This window comes from Lacerta agilis, chromosome 2 (genome assembly GCF_009819535.1).
Source record: "Lacerta agilis isolate rLacAgi1 chromosome 2, rLacAgi1.pri, whole genome shotgun sequence".
Lineage (NCBI taxonomy): Eukaryota > Metazoa > Chordata > Lepidosauria > Squamata > Lacertidae > Lacerta > Lacerta agilis.
Window position 1 is genome coordinate 61,675,006 of NC_046313.1, and position 19,802 is coordinate 61,694,807.

The 19,802-nt window shown below is 41.4% G+C and overlaps 1 protein-coding gene across 2 annotated transcripts in view; it reads left to right on the forward strand.

Moving 5' to 3' along the window:
* GALNT10 (polypeptide N-acetylgalactosaminyltransferase 10) overlaps positions 1–19,802 on the forward strand; it is a 37,087-nt gene that overhangs the window by 14,264 nt on the left and 3,021 nt on the right. For both annotated transcript variants that reach the window (XM_033140339.1, XM_033140340.1), the window contains exons 4-10: positions 849–1,015; positions 4,483–4,668; positions 6,898–7,081; positions 7,874–7,991; positions 15,047–15,154; positions 17,915–18,136; positions 19,435–19,551. In XM_033140339.1, coding sequence (XP_032996230.1) covers positions 849–1,015; positions 4,483–4,668; positions 6,898–7,081; positions 7,874–7,991; positions 15,047–15,154; positions 17,915–18,136; positions 19,435–19,551 — 1,102 coding nt within the window. The remainder of the gene's footprint in view (positions 1–848; positions 1,016–4,482; positions 4,669–6,897; positions 7,082–7,873; positions 7,992–15,046; positions 15,155–17,914; positions 18,137–19,434; positions 19,552–19,802) is intronic.

Here is a 19,802-nt window from a genome sequence, read left to right on the forward strand (position 1 = left end):
TATTGCCCTTGCTTGTTACATACATCTGCAGTATCTTGATAGGTTGAATTATCTAATGTATTAAACAACAAACTTGATAGTTCAGCAAGTCTTAACTCTGTCATAAGAGCCAAGAAATAAAGCATAAATATTTATGTACAGAGATTTCAACAGTTGCAAATAAACTCTCCTCTGTGTTTTATCTTATTGGTGATTTAGTTTAATAGGTTTGCTATAGAGTGGATATGTTTTATTGTCAGTGTTGTTGCTGTTGTTATTTTCTTGCCCATCCTTCACCAGACGATCCCATGGCAGGTTACACCATATAAGCACACCATTAAAACATTGAAACTATCTGAATAAATGAGGAATAGAAAAGAACCCTGTGGGTCATGGAACATCTGTTTACTTTGAATGTATCCTCACTTTGAGATTTGTATGTACCCAGGGCTATGAAATCCCCTTAAAATTCTCCTGAACAATCACTCACAGCAGCTTGTATGATACGTATTTTGTAAACAAATTACATTCAGAAAGTGCTGCCTGACAGTCATCCTTCTTTTGGTGCTTGATACGGTATGATCTCTCATCTCTCTGACATTCCATCCAAAAAGTTTTTAAAATATCTCCTCCATCCTACTGAGAGGTATCATTGTTTAAGTCTTGGATCTTATAAAGCAACAGTAGGGAACCTCTGGCCTATGGACCCAGTTAGAACCTTATTCCTCCTAAATCTGTCCTAATACATGCTATTATTCAACTGTATGTTTAATATTTAGCTGCAATAAGCAAAAAAAAACCTCATATAATAGTAGTAACCATTCTTTGTATGCTAGTCAAGCTAGTTACTATGTTCATCTGTCTTGTAGCTGCAATAGCAAGCTATACCTGGAAAACCTCCCCAACACCAGTGTAATAATCCCATTCCACAACGAAGGGTGGTCATCACTTCTCAGAACAGTGCACAGTGTTCTCAATCGCTCTCCTCCTGAACTCATAGCTGAAATTGTACTGGTGGATGATTTCAGTGACAGAGGTACTTTCATTATAATATTTATTTATGCAGACATATGACTGAACCAAAAAAGGGGGGGTATATAGCAGATTACTTGTGCAGAGATTCTGCTGACAAAATTCATTAGGTGAATCCTGCCCAGTATTCCAAATGTTCTTGCATATAATGGGATATATTCATACACAAAATGCTCCTCTCCAAGGTGTGGAAGATTGTTTGCAATTCTGTATTCAGTTTACGGTGGATAAACAATGTTTGGGTACACTAGAAACTGCCATTCTGGAAATATCCATAGCTAACTAAAACATACACAAAGGTTGTCAGAACAGGAACTGCAATCAAAATTCCTTTATTGCAAACTGACTCCAGAATCTCTTATGTTAAGTCATAGGAGCTATTTGTGGATTTGTGTTTTAATTTCAACCACTATTCCTTTATCTTATTTAAATTAAATTATTTCATATACTGACTTTCAGAATGCTAATTATATTCTTGTTTTCAGTGTGGCTCAAATAGCTAATGCTTTATCAAGCATGGAAATCATTTATGGTTGTTGAAATGGAGAACATCTGTTTGTATTATCATTAGATTTTTAGAAATATTTAATAGAGAGTGAGTTTTTATATTAAATAGTGAGTGAGCTTTTCAGGTCCTATTATTGGCTTTTGGCTAAGATAATGCATTTCTAGGGATGTGGAATTATGCAAAGCTGTCCCACAGTGGTTCATTACTTCTCCTGATAGCTATTTTCTCCAGTTAAAAAAAGAGCTATGTGACAGTTAAATGAACATTTATTCAGTTGTGAAGTAGCTTGCAAAATATATTCTCACATCATAGAGCTCACACATATTGCAGTTTTTAAAAGAGTTTTGATTTTGAGAGAGAGGGTGCTTCTTCTATTCCATTTGTATACTTCCCTTCATCCAAAATTCCCAGGGTGCTTATCTGGATTTGGCAAAGTGGTATGGGCTCCTATAACTGTAGACTTAAGCCGCACTGTAGTTAACAATGTAAAAGAAAAAAGAAAAAAATCCAACCCCTTCATCTGATATCCCATACTTGAAATTTAGATCTGCCCATGTTGGTAATATACAATCTTACTCTAGTGTCAAGCAAATTATTTGATTAGTGGTTAATAAAATTGTTTGTATTATTATAGTATGCTTATGGATTAACTACTTGCGTGTTGTATGCCTATCAAAATTAAACCATTACTGTCCATGTGTTTGTGTTTTATTGGCCTGGTGTATGTTATTGAATTATATGTAACTAGTGGTTTCAGCCCGTTAAAAAAACGGGCGCTAGAATGTGGTCAAATTTTTGGGGAGGCAGGATGAGCTCATCCTACCAGGTTCATCCAGGGTCCAGGAGCGTCTCCAGGAAGTCAGGTAAGCCCAAGGGTTGAGTTGGAGGGCCAGGATCAGGATGATCGGGCCCGCTTCATTGGCGGCGGCACGCAAGGGCTCAGGGCCCTTCTGCCGCCGTTGCTTGCCATGGGGGGCCTCCGGCTGTGCCTGGGAGGGCGGCGGGAGCCCGGGATCAGGCCGCGTCGGCGGCCGAAGTGACGCTGGTGGCGCGGAGAGCCCAGGGCCCTGCCGTCGCCGCCGCTTGTTGTTGGGGCCTCCCGCTGGGCCGGCTGGGCTGCGGGAGCAGGCCGCTTGGTGGCCCGAAGGGATGCGGGCGGCGCGGGAGGGCTCAGAGCCCTGCCGTCGCCGCCGCTTGTTGGGGCCTCCCGCTGGGCCGCGGGAGCCCGGGAGCAGGCCGCTCGGCGGCCCGAAGGGATGCGGGCGGCGCGGGAGGGCTCAGAGCCCTGCCGTCGCCGCCGCTTGTTGTTGGGGCCTCCCGCTGGGCCGCGGGACCCCGGGAGCAGGCCGCTCGGCGGCCCGAAGGGATGCGGGCGGCGCGGGAGGGCTCAGAGCCCTGCCGTCGCTGTCGCTTGTTGTTGGGGCCTCCCGCTGGGCCGGCTGGGCTGCGGGAGCAGGCCGCTCGGCGGCCCGAAGGGATGCGGGCGGCGCGGGAGGGCTCAGGGCCCGGCCGGCGCCGCGGGTCGTTGTGGCCTCCCGCTGTGCCTGTTCCCCCCCCTCCCTCCCCTCCTCCCGCAATGGTGCAGCAACGTCCGCGCGCAACTCTAGGCGCAGCCCCCCTCCATCGTCCCTACGCACTCTGCGTCCTGGTCCATCCCGGCTCCCGTAGCGTGGCGGTGGCGGCTGCAATGTCGCCCTCTGCTCCCTCCCCCCTTACCGTCTCCGAGCGGCTGAGTCCTCCCCCGCCAGCTCTGGGCCTCAGCCGGGGCCTGGCTGCCCCCCACCCCCACCCCTTCCCTCCTCCCTCCCTCAACGCAAGGCTGCAGCCACCGCAGAGTCAGGCGGCCACAGTCGGTGCCGGTGGAGGAGGCTCGTCCCCTCAAAAAAGACTTCTTTTTCCCTCGGACTTTGCATGCAAAAAGCGAAAGGGAAGCAAGGCGCTGCAAAACTCCGAGGCGTCTCAGGAAATGCCCGCCCCGTCATAGCAGGAAGCCTGCGGAGACCCCGCGCCGGAGCCTCGCCTCGCTTCTCAACCGCCCGCCCTCTCGAGGCTGTTGGGAAGCCAGCCGGCACTGGGGCAAGCCGTGCCGCCATCTCTCCGAAATTTTGCGCTCCTTTCCCGCCCCTCTGAGGGGAGTTCGTGTTTGCCAGGCTTGGGAGGGAGGCACCTGTGTGGCCCCTCTCCAAAATCACAACTCCAGCTCCGGCTGCCCAAAGTCTCTGCAGGGCGGGCTGCTCTGGGCCGCTAGGCCTCGGGGCTCTTGTTGTAGCGGCGGCAGAAGCAGCGTGGCCTTCCTCCTCGGCCTCCCCAATCTTATGGAGAGCCAGCATTCCATTTCAACGGCCCGCTTCAACTGCCGACGCTGCTCGCGGCCCGATCTCTCTGCGTCCAATCCCTGTGTCCCTGGGGCACATGCTCAGTAGCGCAAACCCAGAGACACACGGACTGGATGCAGAGACACTTGCATTTTATATATATAGATACTTTAATTGCCTGGTGAAGATTCTGTGCAACTACCAATACTTTATTATCTTAAAGTTTGTAGCTAGAATAAACAATGGCAATGATCAGTTATGAAACTTTACTTTTGTCAAGGTATCTAACCCAACCAACATGACAGGTCTAAACTGGGATTGTATTTTTAATGGTTCCAACTGTGCTGCTTGATCACATCCTCATTTCAAAGCTTGCAAAGTGATTTTTTAAAAAGTGTTTTTTTCTAATTTCTGATGTTTTTCTGATTTCAGTTTTCTAGCTGCTTCATATACAGTGGTTTCACGTTTAGATATGTTTCATATCTAATAGTCTAGATATAAGATATATAAAAATGATAAAATAGCAAAATTATTTTAAAAAACCTATTAAACCTTAAAGGTGTTCCAGATTCTGGAAATTGGGTTTTAAAGTTGGGGAGAAATAAAGAATAAAGGACTGGATGAGAAATCATTTAATTTTCCATGCAGAACACTTAAAAAAGCGCTTGGAGGACTATATGGCCCAGTTTCCCAAAGTGAGGATTCTCCGAACTAAGAAGAGAGAAGGGTTGATAAGAACTCGTATGCTGGGAGCTTCTGTTGCTATAGGAGATGTTATTACTTTTTTGGACTCTCACTGTGAGGCCAATGTGAACTGGTTGCCACCCCTTTTAGGTAAGCAGACTGTTGATTTATATGATTTTTATCCCACCTTTCTAATGCATGCGCATCACTCAAGCCAGCGCATAACAAGTAACACTACAATTTCACAATAAATTCCCAGTATCAACATGTATTTCAGTCTAATAATCACATGTCCTGATATGGCATTTCTAGCAATACTTTCTAGCTATGTTTTCAGAAATACAGAGGCTTACAAACTGACTTAAAACTAAAATTTCATCCATAATTTAATTTTACTGTTCTGGGACTTCCCAGAACATTTTCTACAAAAAAGTCAGTATCTGGCTTATAGAAAGACTGTTGACATCATTTACTCAGATAGTGCCTCAGTGTGATTCTCTTTGGGAAAGGGTGAGAAGGTACTTGGATAAAATGAAGGTTCAAAATAGGACTGTCTTTTTAATGGTTCTGGCTGTGTTGCTTCATCACGTCTTCCTTTCCACGCTTGCAAAGTGATCTTTAAAAAGTGTTTCTAATTTCAGACATTTTTTCTGATTTCAGTTTTTTAGCTGCAGTTGGTTCACATTTAGCTATGTCTCATGTCTAATAGTCTAGACAAAGATACATAAAACTTGCATTTTACCGTATACTTGGATGATGGTAGTACTCCTGTTGTGACTCACCATGGATCACACTGCAACCGCTGAAGCCCAGTGAAATATATAATCCAGCTGTGTTGGTAAATTCAAGTTAGAAAATAGTTTTATTTGTTTTGTGAAGGTGTTTTGCCTGAATTATTTCCTGCCTGAATCTAACACAGAACTTAAACACATTAGGGCTGACTGGCATATTGGCTTATTGAAATAGTTTTGTACTTGTAGAAAAAAATAGGCTATTAACAGACCATTGTTTAAAACAAGGCTTGGCTGGTAATTGCTTGCTTGCTCCACACAGCGTAGTTTCTCATTTTGAATTATTATTTTTGCTTTGTTTTGTTTTGGTTGACAGATAAACAGAAAATAATATAACATTTGGATGACAAAATAGTGAGGCATTTGAATATCTGTTAATTTTTGTCTAATACCAAGGTAAACAGGCTTTTCAGATGTGTGTGTATAGACATTCAACATTAGAAACCTGCAACTGGTCTGTGTAGTTCACATATAATATGTGAAAAATGGCCTTCTCTTGCTGCTTGGCACTCATTGTCCTCTTAAGGCTACAAAGTCACAGTGCTGCAGCCCTAGTAAGTGCATTCCCTATCTATATAGCTGTAAAAATACAATTACCCAGCCAATGCTTCAGATTTTTAAGAACCCTATGTTTTCTATCTCACAAACTTTTTGGGCCTTCCCTGGTGGTTACTTCCCTTATGCCAATAAAGTGCAGCCAGTGCTACCCCCAGGACTACATGAGGTTTTGCTCTAAACTTCTTTTTCCCTTCTTTCCTCAGTGTTTCCACAGCTCCACAATTTTTAGACAACTTCCCTCATTGTTCCATTTTACTAAGCTTCTGTTGCACTTTCTTCATTCACCCATAGTGTTTCATAACCCTAGCGCTGAAATTTCTTCAGAGACTCCTCTTTGATTAGCCCATTGCCTCTGTTCACTGTCCTTTGTCTGTCTCTCAGTTCCTATCCTTCAGTCACCTTGCTTCTGCACCATAGTTTCCTGGTTTCATGGCACCTCTTCCCTGCAGTCTGCCTGTCCCACACAGCTACTGCTTTCATTACCTGAGTAGTGCCAAACTGATGGACTTTCCTCTTGGAAGGTGATCTCACAGACATTGAGAGCTCTGATCCTCAAGCAGTTGCAGTGCTCAATGAACATCACCAGTTCTGCCAACTGGTATTGGAGACAAGCATAGTGTAGTATAGATAGCACTAAACTGACTTATCAGCCCTTCCCCTACCTCAACTTGTTGTTAGGTGTAAATCTGAATAGGTAGACTAAATTCAACTCCAAGTGTATATGTGCTCCCAGATGTTACCTTTCCAGCATTATTATTTTATTTAGTCTTTGGAAGAGCATGAAAAATTACCAATGAATGTGAAACTCCTGTATTCAGCAAGACAACTCTATATTTTTTTTCTGATTGGTAGATAGTTCACATTTGAATTACATTACCCATGTGTGTTTCGTGGAAAGAGGAGAAAAATTAAAAAGTCATGTAACTGTACTTCTGAATATATTCTTTATGGAGTATTATAGATACAATTGTGTTTGCTACTCCTTTCATCTGTAGCAAAATAATGTAACATGTTTCTATCTATACCCCAGACCGCATTGCTCGAAATCGCAAAACTATTGTTTGTCCAATGATTGATGTAATTGACCATGACCACTTTGGCTATGAAACACAAGCTGGAGATGCAATGCGAGGTGCATTTGACTGGGAGATGTATTACAAGCGGATACCTATTCCTCCTGAATTACAGAAACCTGACCCGAGTGACCCTTTTGAGTAAGTTCATGAAGCAAAGTGTGAATAGGTGTTTAACAAGCTAGGCTCTTGACACTGGTGCTTTCAAACAGATAGAAACTATCCTTGGCCATCACAAGTAATGTTTTGTTTCAAAATATATAATTCTTTTGTGTTGTCTCTGTCTACTACAACTTTTTGAAAAGAGATAATTTCCATTTCAAATGTATAAAAATAACTTCAATTGCATAATTGAAATAAGTCAGAATGGTGGATATTTAATAGAACATATTGCATGCTGGTGCAAATTAAATCAAAACATAAACTTAATTTTCTTAATAATTACAAATTCATGTTAATATAGTGGTAGGATAGCCTGACCAAGTTGGTCCATGATTTGGTAACCTCAACACACTTTATTTTATCTTAACCTTTGTTGCTATGTGTGGGTAAAAATGCAGCATTGTTAAATTGAAGATTTGATTCAGAGTATTTTGCCGCCTAGACCAATTAAGGAGAGGAAGAATGTTAAAAGGTACAACATTGGGCCTTTGTTAGATAATGTGGGCTGTATTCCCAGACACCTTCCGCTATTGGACATCTCATTAATTCATTCTGAAGGAAACTGCCAAGTTCTCCTGGGTTCATAGTTTAAAGATATACTGTGCAACAACACCACATAGATTAAAAGTAGTGTTAAGGTGGAGCAGTAGAAGAAATATTTAAGTATGAAATGTGATTTCAGGAATGTCATTGATTGATATATGGATGTAATGGTGGCATAACTATAATGATAGGTTTTGTAATGTGAAAGGTTTTTTCGCCCCCCTTAAGATCTCCTGTTATGGCTGGAGGACTGTTTGCAGTCGATAGAAAGTGGTTCTGGGAGCTGGGAGGATATGATGCAGGCCTCGAAATATGGGGTGGAGAACAGTATGAAATATCATTTAAGGTGAGCTATGTTTCCTAAAAACTTTTATTTGAAAAAGTGCTGAATAATGAAGTAGTTTATAGACATGAAGCACCAGTTTGCAGTCTTTGTTTTTCTGTGAATTTATAAAATAAAACTGTTGAAAGGATTTCTGCAACATTTAATAAACCAAATATATGGCTAAGAATTGAAAGCCTCTGTCAGATTACATGCTAACTGCTAAATGATGTTACCTGATCTGTAATATGAGAGGTGAATATTTGAGTGATTGATTTTTTATAGACAAACTGAAAGGCAATCAGTTTCTGCTAAGTTGGTTACATAGCCAATAGTAAGCCAAGGAAGCAGGGGCATAATGAATGGATAGAATATTATTTTTGTAAGTGTCATGAAACAAAATGGCTTGCTACTATAGTCTTCTGTACATAGAACATTCTGTAAGATGGAACAAATGAATAAATTCATGTGGCCACCTCATCTCAAAATTAAGAAGCTAGCTACTCATGGATCAGCTTGTTCATTGAACTGCATTGACCTGTCTGAGCTATGAGTTTAGTTACTAGAATTTGTTAAGTAGAATAAATACAACTGAGGTCTTCAGCAGTACTTCTAGTGATTAAAAGGAAAGCATTTGATTAATAAACAACTTGGTTACTGTAGTTAGCAAATATTTTTAATGTTTTTATTCTCCAGTGCTTTGTGATAGCTCTAGTTTTTTCTTGTGTTTGCAATTACTTTGAAAATGTTTTAATGCATAGCCATTCTAGTAGGTCCTGCATCCAAGTAAATAAGCCCCACTGCCTCAACATGAATCCAACCACTTGCAAAGATCACAGGGGGTAATTTTGTCTTGCCAACAGCCCTTCCCTGATTATTATAATTATTTCTTTTTTCTGCTCACCCCAAGTAGTTTTTCAAATCTGAACTGTGATGCAAAAAGTGATCAAACTACATTAATTTGATAATTAACATGCAGCAAACAACATTTTCATCTCATTGTTTAACTACAAAAAGCTAAGTGATAAAGACATATTGAAGGTTTCTTATTTCCTCTGTGAGATTTCTTTACAGTTGGCTCCATTTATCCCTTTTACTAGTGTGTGTAAAGAAATAGTGTAATAATTTAATTCTCTGCAGGAGATGGTAAAAGCAGCATTCATCTTTTCCATTTCGGACCTTTTCAAAAACAGTAGTTTCCAAGAGTGATGACAGTGACTCTGCAAGCTCTTTGTCTTTGAAATGCTGGAGCAGACACTATTTGATCTGCAGGAAATACGAATACTTCATTCATCTGCCTGCTTGCACAGTGTATTGCAGAGTTTTATTTCAGGCCAAGGATGATAATTTATGGTGGGTTAAATTCACTCTAATTAAATCCCAGCAGAAGTCCTCCTTTCTTTGTATTGTTCAACAGAAAAAGATGTTTCACTGAAACAGTGTGTTTTCAGGAGTTATGATAGATTGATGCATTCATCTGTGGCTGATAGAAATTCTGATAAAATAATAAGAATAAAAGATTTGTTCATAGCAACAAGAACACAGAGTTTTCGAGACTTAACAGCTATGAAACTTCATATTCCATTTCAAAACTGCATCTGTTTAAACATAAGAAGATGCTGAGATCCTGCCTCCGAAGGAGCACAAAGAATCCACCTAGGACTTATTCCAAGTAAAATAAATGGAAAATGTTGTTTCAAAGACCAAACTTTCAACCCATTTTTAACCAACTTTCCCCCCTCACTTCATTAATCTATTCCAGATTATTGCTAGGGAAATATTACTTGGGGAACTGTGTAAGAAAAGGGAAATCATCAGTTCCCAGCAATTCTAGGAGAGAACAAAGGGTAGTGTGAATTACAGCACTTATCATTTCATTTCTCTTAATGTAGGGAAATTCCTTTATATAATCATTGGAGCATGTTTGCATGGCATTAGGGAACCTAATTTTCTCTTGTCTTATGTAGCTTATAGGAAGGACGTGCTTCTCCAAAAAGATTCCTGTATCTTGAAAGTTTTTTGATAGCCTGCTCTGGATGAGGATGAAGTAGTCCTATGCAGTCAGCGGTTAAGGAGCTTTTACCTTGTGCTGGTTGCAAGTGAGGCCAGTTTTCTTCAGGTAGATTTTAGAAATGTACAATTTGTATTGCTTTTGATGGGAAGCGAATTAGTTGAATTACTATAAAAATGTTTCCAAGTGTTTAATTTTCACCCAAAAGAAATTTCTCTTTGCAAGATTATTTTTAAGGACTAGCAGGTAGTATAAACATAGCCTGTCCTCTAGAGCAAATGTTTACATTGAATAAAATAGGCATATAAGACTCATAGTTGTGGATACCTATCAAGCTTGGAATGACAGCTATATTTTGAGATTTGATGCAGTATCTCTGATTCTCTGCTTATTCTTGATCAGATTGCTGATTGTAACCAGGGTCGGTGCTAGGGCTTTTTGCCCCCTAGGCGGGATCACCTTCTGGCGCCCCCCCCCCGGGCTTGGACGAGGGCTGGTGAGCCTGCAGGGCTTAGACTCCAAGCTCCCACCAGTCCCAGCTCCTTGAACAGCCAGTGACCTGGAGGTGGCGGGGTTTGCCTCCCAACAAACAACGATTATTGTAATCATAGTAAAAAAGTGGTGGATGCAAAACACAACTTGGCTCTTTGGAAACCAGCATGCAGGAGCGGGGTTGCTGCAACCGGAGACTGGGAGGGCTTTGAACAGGGCAAGAGCTGACCCGGGGTCTTGCAGGCAGAGGGGAAGGAAGGAGAGAAACATTGCAAAGCCAGTCTCTCTGCTGTAGCAGGCAGAGGTGGGTCGCCGAGAAGCACAAGGGAGCCGGGCTGCAAACGGTTGGAACTGCCGCTGCGCAGGACTGGAGGAGGGTGCGGGGCAGCCGTGAAGGAGCGTGATCCCTGGTGGCCGCCCCTCCTCTGCACAGGCTGGAGAAACGCTCCGGTGACCAATTGCGGCGCCGAGAGGAGGGGCGGCTGCTGGGGATCGTGCAAACCTCCCAGGCAGGGCGTGCACACCAGCCGGAGAGGGCAGAGGGAGGCAGGGCCTCCTCCTGCCTTCCCCCAGCGGCGGGGGGTGGGGGCAGGCTGGCCAGCGCCCCCTCCATTTTGGCGCCCTAGGCAACTGCCTAGTTCGCCTAAATGGACGCGCCGGCCCTGATTGTAACATACCAGTAATGACATGGAATCGCTATCCAACTTCTCTGATGATTTCCCTATTTTGGTTTTGGATGTGAAGTCTTGGGGGACTCTACAGCAGTCCTGCTTCCTTCTTAGCAATTCGCTGTCTTCAAGGGACAAACTAGACATGACATGGTTTTAAACTATGGAAAGGAAGAATACAAATAAAATTATGATGATGCTGATTAAAATGCATGTATACATGTAACTTATTTACATGTTTATTCTCTCTGGAAGACTTAGAAACAGAAGAGCCTTGCTTTTCAGATTTCTCTCTTGCTGCTTATAATACGTTTGCACTGGATTACATTTTTTTAGTGCTACGTTTTCTACAGAGTTATTGTATATCACTGATTAATGCTAGTTATTACTTCTCAGGATATTTTATTTCTCCCCTGTTCTCAGAGCTGTTCCTTGTGATTTCTCCCCTGTCAGAGCTGTTCCTTGTGATTTTTTTTAAAAGCTAGTTTTTTGTGCTTTGTACTATGAACAGTGTTGAATAGATTTTGTTTATGTAGGCATCTGCTTGGGATCAGTAGCTACACAGGAATTTAGGTAGTTTTTAACTAGTTTGGGAGGGTGGAAGTTTAAGAAGTATGTAATCTATATTCTTTGGTTTATAATTTTTATTATACCCTGCACCCTAACCGGGGCTGCAGGTGGCGCTGTGGTCTAAACCACAGAGCCTAGGACTTGCTGATCAGAAGGTTGGTGATTCGAATCCCCGCAACAGGGTGAGCTCCCGTTCTTTAGTCCCTGCTCCTGCCAACCTAGCAGTTTGAAAGCATGTCAAAGTGCAAGTAGATAAATAGGTACCGCTCCGGCGGGAAGGTAAATGGTGTTTCTGTGCACTGCTCTGGTTCGCCAGAAGTGGCTTAGTCATGCTGGCCACATGACCTGGAAGCTGTACGCTGGCTCCCTCGGCCAGTAAAGCGAGATGAGCGCCGCAACCCCAGAGTTGTCTGCGACTGGACTTAATGGTCAGGGGTCCCTTTACCTTTACTTTTCACCCTAACCACAACATTGACTTTCCTCATAATACCAGATAGTCTTGGTATGGCCAGTCTGATCTCCTTTCTTGTAAAATAAGACAAGTGACAGGGTGATGGCAAGACATAAACAGTGCAATCCTGTTATTGAAGGCAGATGGACAAATAGTGGCATTGTTTAAGAGGCAACAATGAGCTGTGTGCTGCCTAGCATGCATAAAATCAGGAGTGTCTTATCTGTCTGCTAGTAGCTACTGTTTTCTACCAAGAGCAGCTGCTTGATAGACACTTGCTATTTTTAATTTCAGTGCTACCTTTTTAATTCCTACCTTCTTTTTCCTTCTCGTGTATAAGGCTCTCTCTTTCTACCAATTTCTCTATTGATGAGAATGATAGTTTTCTTTATGCACAAGTTGTAATGAATTCTGTCATCACACAAAGGGATTGCTAATAAAATGAATCAAAGCAGCAATGAAAATGAATAGGATGTCTGCTTTTGAAATTAAATTTGTATTTGAATAGCACATTATCAATTGAAAACATGAGTGTTTTTAAAAGCAGTTGAGTTGGGTAAGTGTGAGGGAAGGATAGCTGCAGCACATTGACAGGAACTCACAGATGACTTAGTTTGTTCATACGCCAGTGGACAAGTAGATTGTGTAATCAGAAGTTGTAATTTTTATATTAATGGAATGTGTTGATCCATAATGAAGATAGTTTTCGAAATGCTATGTAAGTCAGACAACACTGGTTCCATCTTCTTAGATGTTTTGGGCTTTTACATATTGGGTGCTATCCAGTTTTAGTCAGGATCAGAATAGGCCCATTTAAAGTTATTGTCTATTGATTTCAGTGTGCCTATTCTTGAGTATAACTTGGATGTATATCACCCGTTGTATTTTAATTTTAGCCTTCCGCTGTTGGTCTAATTTCTTTGTATGGAAGTGTTCTTGTAGCTGTGAGACAATTATGGCCACACTGTGAAGTTCATAGGGGAGATACTTTCCCCCAGTTGCTTTTGAAGATCCTTTGCCATCCAAGCATTTCTTGCGAGAAGGAGGCTTAGGCCCAGATGAAAAGCATCAATCTCTCAAGGCTGATTATGTTCTCAGCTAACATAGCTAAACACACTCCTACTCCTACTAGCTGGATGGAGCTAGTATATTCACGTTGCCCTCAGCTACCAAAAATCATGCCCCTAAACATTGTTGTAATTGTTGCAATCCTCGCTGGAACCTTAGGGTGACGGTGGGGGTAATAAATTAAAATAATAATAATCAACTAAGTTTCACGCTTAGTAGACCGATTTAAATTAATAGAGCAACTTATTCATGTTCATTATTTTCAGTAGATTTACAGTATGCTGAGTAAAATTTAATCGATTACCACCCAGTGTATCCATTAAGGATAGACTAATCAGTCAGTTTCAGTTCTTCACAGTTCTTCATTTTTCTTATCTTAAATTTTCTTTTGTCCCATTTCCACATTATTTTGTAAACATTTTGGAAAATCCTACATTGAAATAGGCAAGCATTTTCACTTGCATTCTCCTAATATAAACATTTTAATACAATTTTGTATTAAACATAAGTAATTGTCTAATCTAATGCATTTTAAAATTTATTTCCATTAACGTGTACACCTCCCCCTAATACACATATTTTTATACATATCTTTAAGTTTGGGGACTGCATCCTAATATTCAAAAATTTTAATTTTGAAGGATAGCTGCATTTCAATCTGCATATTTGCTCAGTAAATGTGAATGAGGTAGGTTCACAATACAATGCTAACAATACCAATTTCTTCCCCATTCCTTGTATCCATTAATGAAACTGCCTATCTGGAAACTGCTCTTTTTGAATTCAAGAATTGATTCAGGGTTGTCACTTATCAAAACCAATGGTGAGCAGTACATTCTCACCACTGTTGACTGTAATCCTAATGCTTAAATTCATATTTGACAGGCAAGTCAAAGACTGCTTAATATTTAGTTTCCTCTACAGAATAAAAGCTGGGAAATGTTTTAATGAAACCTTTGTTGGATCATTAAAATGTTTACCTTAGCAAACCTAGCCAGACAATCCTTTTTAAGACATTTCAGAGCCAGTCTGTTAATAAATGGGCATGGTACTTTAATACAGATTATGTACATTATTGGTCAAAGAACTTAAATTCATTAAGCCTACTGGAATGCATGCACTCAACACTACATCTGTTTTAATTACCTAGACTGGCAAAATTTATATCCATATTTAATCTAGGTATCAAGGAAAGTTCCTAGAGAATGTTGGCACAGATTCAATGCTTCTTGAAGGGAAAATAATTTTGTTGACCTTACTTGGACATAAATAGAGTCATAATTCTGCAAGTAGCATTTAGTTAACTGATGCTCCATTTTTTAAAAATAGTTATGCACTTTTGCTAATTTCAGGAATACATCAGCATATGTATCTCTGCAAAAGCAGAGTAGAAGGTCATGTTGGCCCTGTAGTAGGTTTACAAAATAGCAAGTAAGGTATTGATAACTCTTTGAGATTGTTTCATAATAACACTACATAAGAATCTACAAAAGTATTCAACTTTAGTAGTCATGTGTTTACATGTGCGTTAACATTCAGAAATCTTTGAACTACCGAAGATACATACTACTTTTGATTCATACTAGGTTCATTTCTAGGTGTTGGGTCTGGTGGTATTTTTATGTCACAGTGGTGACATAGTTTCAGATATGCACAACTTTAAAAGCTTGAATAACATGAGGTCTGAATGCATTTATGATGTTTTAAAAATAGTTTACTAAGGTAGCCAACTTACTACTTGATATGACTTTGAAAAAGTTTTGATTTCCATCATCTTCAGAAATTCTGATCTGTGCTTACTCTCTCTGGCATCTGACAGGTATGGATGTGTGGGGGTCGTATGGAAGATATTCCTTGTTCCCGTGTTGGTCATATCTACAGAAAATATGTTCCTTACAAGGTTCCTTCAGGAGTCAGCTTGGCAAGAGTAAGAGCCTATTTTGCTATATTTCCATCGTTCCATGTATTCAGTCAAGGTGCAATCTTCTAAAAAGATAATGGGCAATATGCATTTTTTAACATTGGTGCTAGAAGTTTGGGAGTGGACATTTTTTGGAAGCAAATGATAGCACACAAGCTGAACTCTCACAAACTATAAAAATAAAAATAGTTGCTCTAAGGGTTGTGCTACATCTTTTACAAGTGGTTTCTGTAGTGTAGAGCAGGCATCCCCAAACTTCGGCCCTCCAGATGTTTGGGACTATCTCTGACCACTGGTCCTGTTAGCTAGGGATCATGGGAGTTGTAGGCCAAAACATCTGGAGGGCCGCAGTTTGGGGATGCCTGGTGTAGAGGTTATCACATTTGCCTAACACACTGAAGATCCCCATTTCTCCCCCCTCTTTTTTCTTTTATTATACGAAAATATAAACATACAAACCAACATACATACAAACATACCGACCTACAATACAAATACAAAAGAGAAAAAAGAAAAAACTTACATACACATACAATATACTTACATGAATACATCCATATCTTCCATATTCATTTTTGGCCAATATCTCATTATAACAATAATTAATTTAGAGCCATATATTCATACTTTTTAGCCATCCGTTCATAACAGTGAGGCTAAATTATTAGATAATCTTATTCTTTGACTTCCCTAATCCATCTCTTCATTAAATTCTAATAAATATTTGATGAATATAAAAAACACGTAAAAATCTGACACTGACCTCAATTACCTTAATTTTATATTTCATTTTATTACTATACCATTTCTAAGACAAACAAGAGTTATTCTAAAGCAAAAACTGTATTGATGTTGTACCGCTTCTTTAGATAGTACAAAAAGCTATTTCATTTCTCAATGAATTTTTCCCTCAGATTATCCTTTACCTTTTCTGAAAGGTCCCCGTTTCAAAAAACAGACAGAAATAGACACGCAGCAGCTCAACGAATGAAAAGCAGCATTGGAGTTTACCTGAGCATGGCGCGGGGACAGACCAACCAGTCCCCAGCAGTGCTCAGGTAAACTCCAACGCGGCCTTTCATTCGTAGAGCAGCCGCCGACACGCAGCGGCAGATCCCGCCGGGCACCCAGACCGCTCTCGCTTCCCACCTGCTGGGCAGTCCTGGCTGCGCCAGAGGCCACCGCTGCCTCTCAGTGGGGTCTGGACAGGAGAGGCCGGCCAACGCCATCTCCGCCAACACTGCTGATGCCCTCACCATGAAGGAATGCGAGTACTGGCAGATTCTGCCGGGCACCCCGGCCGCTCCTGCTTCCTCGGAGCCTTTGGCACCGGCAGCTTCTTTGTGGTAGCAGCCGCCGCCACCGCGGCACACAGGCCCCGCCGCAAGTGGGAAGTCTTCCCCGGGCACAACCGCTTCTACTGCTGAGGCCACCTCATGCTGTCACAGCACAGCGGCGTATTCTTCCTCACGCTCGGCCTCATTGTGGTCACCAGCGGCCTCTTCTTCGCCTTCGAGTGAGTCCGTGAGTGAAGGAGCAGAGAAGCCCAGGCTCAGATGGGGGGGGGCACCCAACCCACCCAACGCCCCTCCTGCTTTTGGACATTTATTTCCTTCCTTGCAAAACCATGACCTCGCTTTCCAACCCCAACCCCCAAAGGGGTCTCATTAGCCAAAAGCAGGCCCATACTTCCCATTGAAATACTTATACATTTATGTTGATTAAAATCATTCTTCATTTTAAATATTGTATTTTTCCCCTGTTGTTGTTTTTGTGCACTACAAATTAAAAATGTGCAGTGTGCACAGGGATTTGTTCATATATATTTTTCAAATTACAGTCCAGCCCCCGCCCCGACAGTGTCTGAGGGACAGTGAACTGGCCCCCTGTTTAAAAAAAGTTTGAGGACCCCTGTTGTAGGCAGTACTGAGCTAGATAGATCAATACTTTGACTCAGTATAAGGTAGTTTCCTTCGTTCCTGTTGTAAGACACTCATTGGATTAGGTTGCTGCACTATATTAAGAACTGAACAAGGCTATAAGAATGGCTGTTGGGTGAGCTGACTGCCACATTTTGATATCATCCTTTATCTTTAGCTTTCTTTTTGTTAAAAACCCATTAGCATGACAAACATCATCCCCCCCAGTGAAGGGGGGTTGATAATAGGATGATTCTTTTAACTGGCAAGACATCTGAAATTAGATTGACCCACATTAATATACAGTATTCTTCAGGATGATTCAAAATACGTACACATGAGGATCTTCAGTGTTACTACCCAGAAATTCAAAGTTTGCCCTCTCACATTAGCGAATTTTCATATGCAAAGATGAGTGCTTTTATTTGGTATTAAGAGATATGTATTTTAAAGAAGGGTAGATACTCCCTCTGGTGGAAAAAGTCAGTAGCAGAAGAAGAAGAAACATGACTGAAAAGTCTTCTCTCTCCCTCAGTCACAATTAACTACCTAAAGAACACAATTACTTTTCAAGTTCTTTTTGATGAAATAGATGCTCAGGGCCCAGTTTAATTCAACCTTTATAGAATGTTCTGGTTGTCTGACTCCTTGGAAGAGCAGTCGTCTTACTGTACCATCTGATTGGGTTTGGACTTACTAATGTAGTATTTCAGAGTCCATAATGCCCTTTATGCGTGCCTCCATGTAAGGCAGCTTATTAATCTCTCATATGTGCATCCTGTATAATTCAAATTTATGGATATGCTTTTTTCATTTCTTCATTTCAAATATATTGTCACCTATGTAGAACCTGAAGCGTGTTGCTGAGGTGTGGATGGATGAATATGCAGAGTACATTTACCAGAGGAGACCTGAATATCGGCATCTGTCTGCAGGAGATGTGACTGCTCAGAAAGAACTTCGCAGTAATCTCAACTGCAAAAGCTTCAAATGGTTCATGAATGAAGTTGCTTGGGACTTGCAAAAGTTCTATCCACCAGTGGAGCCTCCAGCAGCTGCCTGGGGAGAGGTTAGTTTATTCAAGAAATTCAGTTGTATCAAGAAGTCCCAGCCATGCCATGGTGTATGGTTGCAGATCAAACCACAGCATTTCCAGTACCCGTTGAGTCCTGCTTTAAGTGAAATTGTTGTGCATGTTTACTTCTGTACATACTTGATGGTACAGAACTTTACAGAAGGGATGGGAAACCTGAGGCCTTCCCAAAGTTGCTGGACTTCCAACTCCCATAAGTGCCAGCCAACAGACCCAATGGTCATGTATGATGGGAGGTGTGATCTAATAACAGGTTCCATATCCCTGTCATCCAGGAATTTAGTGAATGTATGTGAATATGGCTAGAAAAGGTTGTTTTCGCTACACTTAAGAATCCATTAGCAAAAAGACTAACTTTACTAAAACTATTGAAAACAATACACACTAACTTCTGGGGTATGTTTGCTCCTTAAGATTTACTTATTCTGACACCCCATTATCAGGTTTAACCCTGACCTAAGAATGGTTAGTAAATTCAAGGCTTTGATCATTTCTTTTTTACTATCACCGCCTTCACACTTCTGCACTGAAGCCACTTTTTAAATAGCTCTCAAGCTCAGATGTGTATTCAACATGCTGCTTCTTTTCCTTTAAGGCACAGAGCAGATTGTTCCAAATCCCATTTCTTGGCTTCTCAGTTCTTGGGCATTCTTGTCACATCCACACACATACATATATAGAAATCATATTGTCTTGTATCTTTGCATTTATGCCAGCATTTGCTATGGGGGGCTGCCTGTATTTCAGCCCCCTGTTTACACACATTTAATATGTGTGTGACGATGTATATGCACATCGCACCGAACCCAGAAGTGACCTGGAAACATCAAAAAGACATCACTGAAATGCGGGTGTTTGCAGGCTTTTTCACTGGGTTTCTTTTATATGTAATTTCACTGACACGCGCGGTGCCTCAGAATGTAGCCCCCTTGTAAGCAGGGGGCCAACCCAGCAGTTCAAAAACACACTAGTGCAAGTAGATAAATAGGTACTGTTGCGGCAGGAAGGTAAATGGCGTTTCCGTGCTCTCTGGCTTCCATCACAGTGTTCCGTTGCACCAGAAGTGGTTTAGTCATGACCACATGACCTGGAAAGCTGTCTGTGGACAAATACCGGCTCATTCAGCTTGAAGCAAGATGAGCACCACATCCCTTTGACTGGACTTAACCATCCATGGGTCCTTTACCTTTACCTTTTACCTGCACTTCAGTTTCCTTGACTGCCACTATGTCAAGAAGTTAGATGCAAACCTAATCAGCAACTTAATCTTTCAGGTTCGTAATGTAGGAACTGGCCTCTGTGCAGATACCAAACATGGAGCCCTTGGTTCCCCACTACGGGTTGAAGCCTGTGTGAAAGGCAGAGGAGAAGCTGCCTGGAACAGTGTGCAGGTATTTGCATTCTTTTTTTATAATTATTTCATTCTTAGTGTTTCCACAGGCAGTTTTAGAAAGAACTATTTTATGCAAAATATGTATTACTGAACTACCACAATAACTTCACTAATGTAAGATTAAGAAGGGGTTTGCTAGGGGAGTAGAACATAATCCGCTGGTCTAGATGCTAATTATCAAGCTGAAGGCCTTGGTATGTAAACACACTTGGGGTGCAGGAGCTAAGTACTTTAAATTATGTGTGCTGT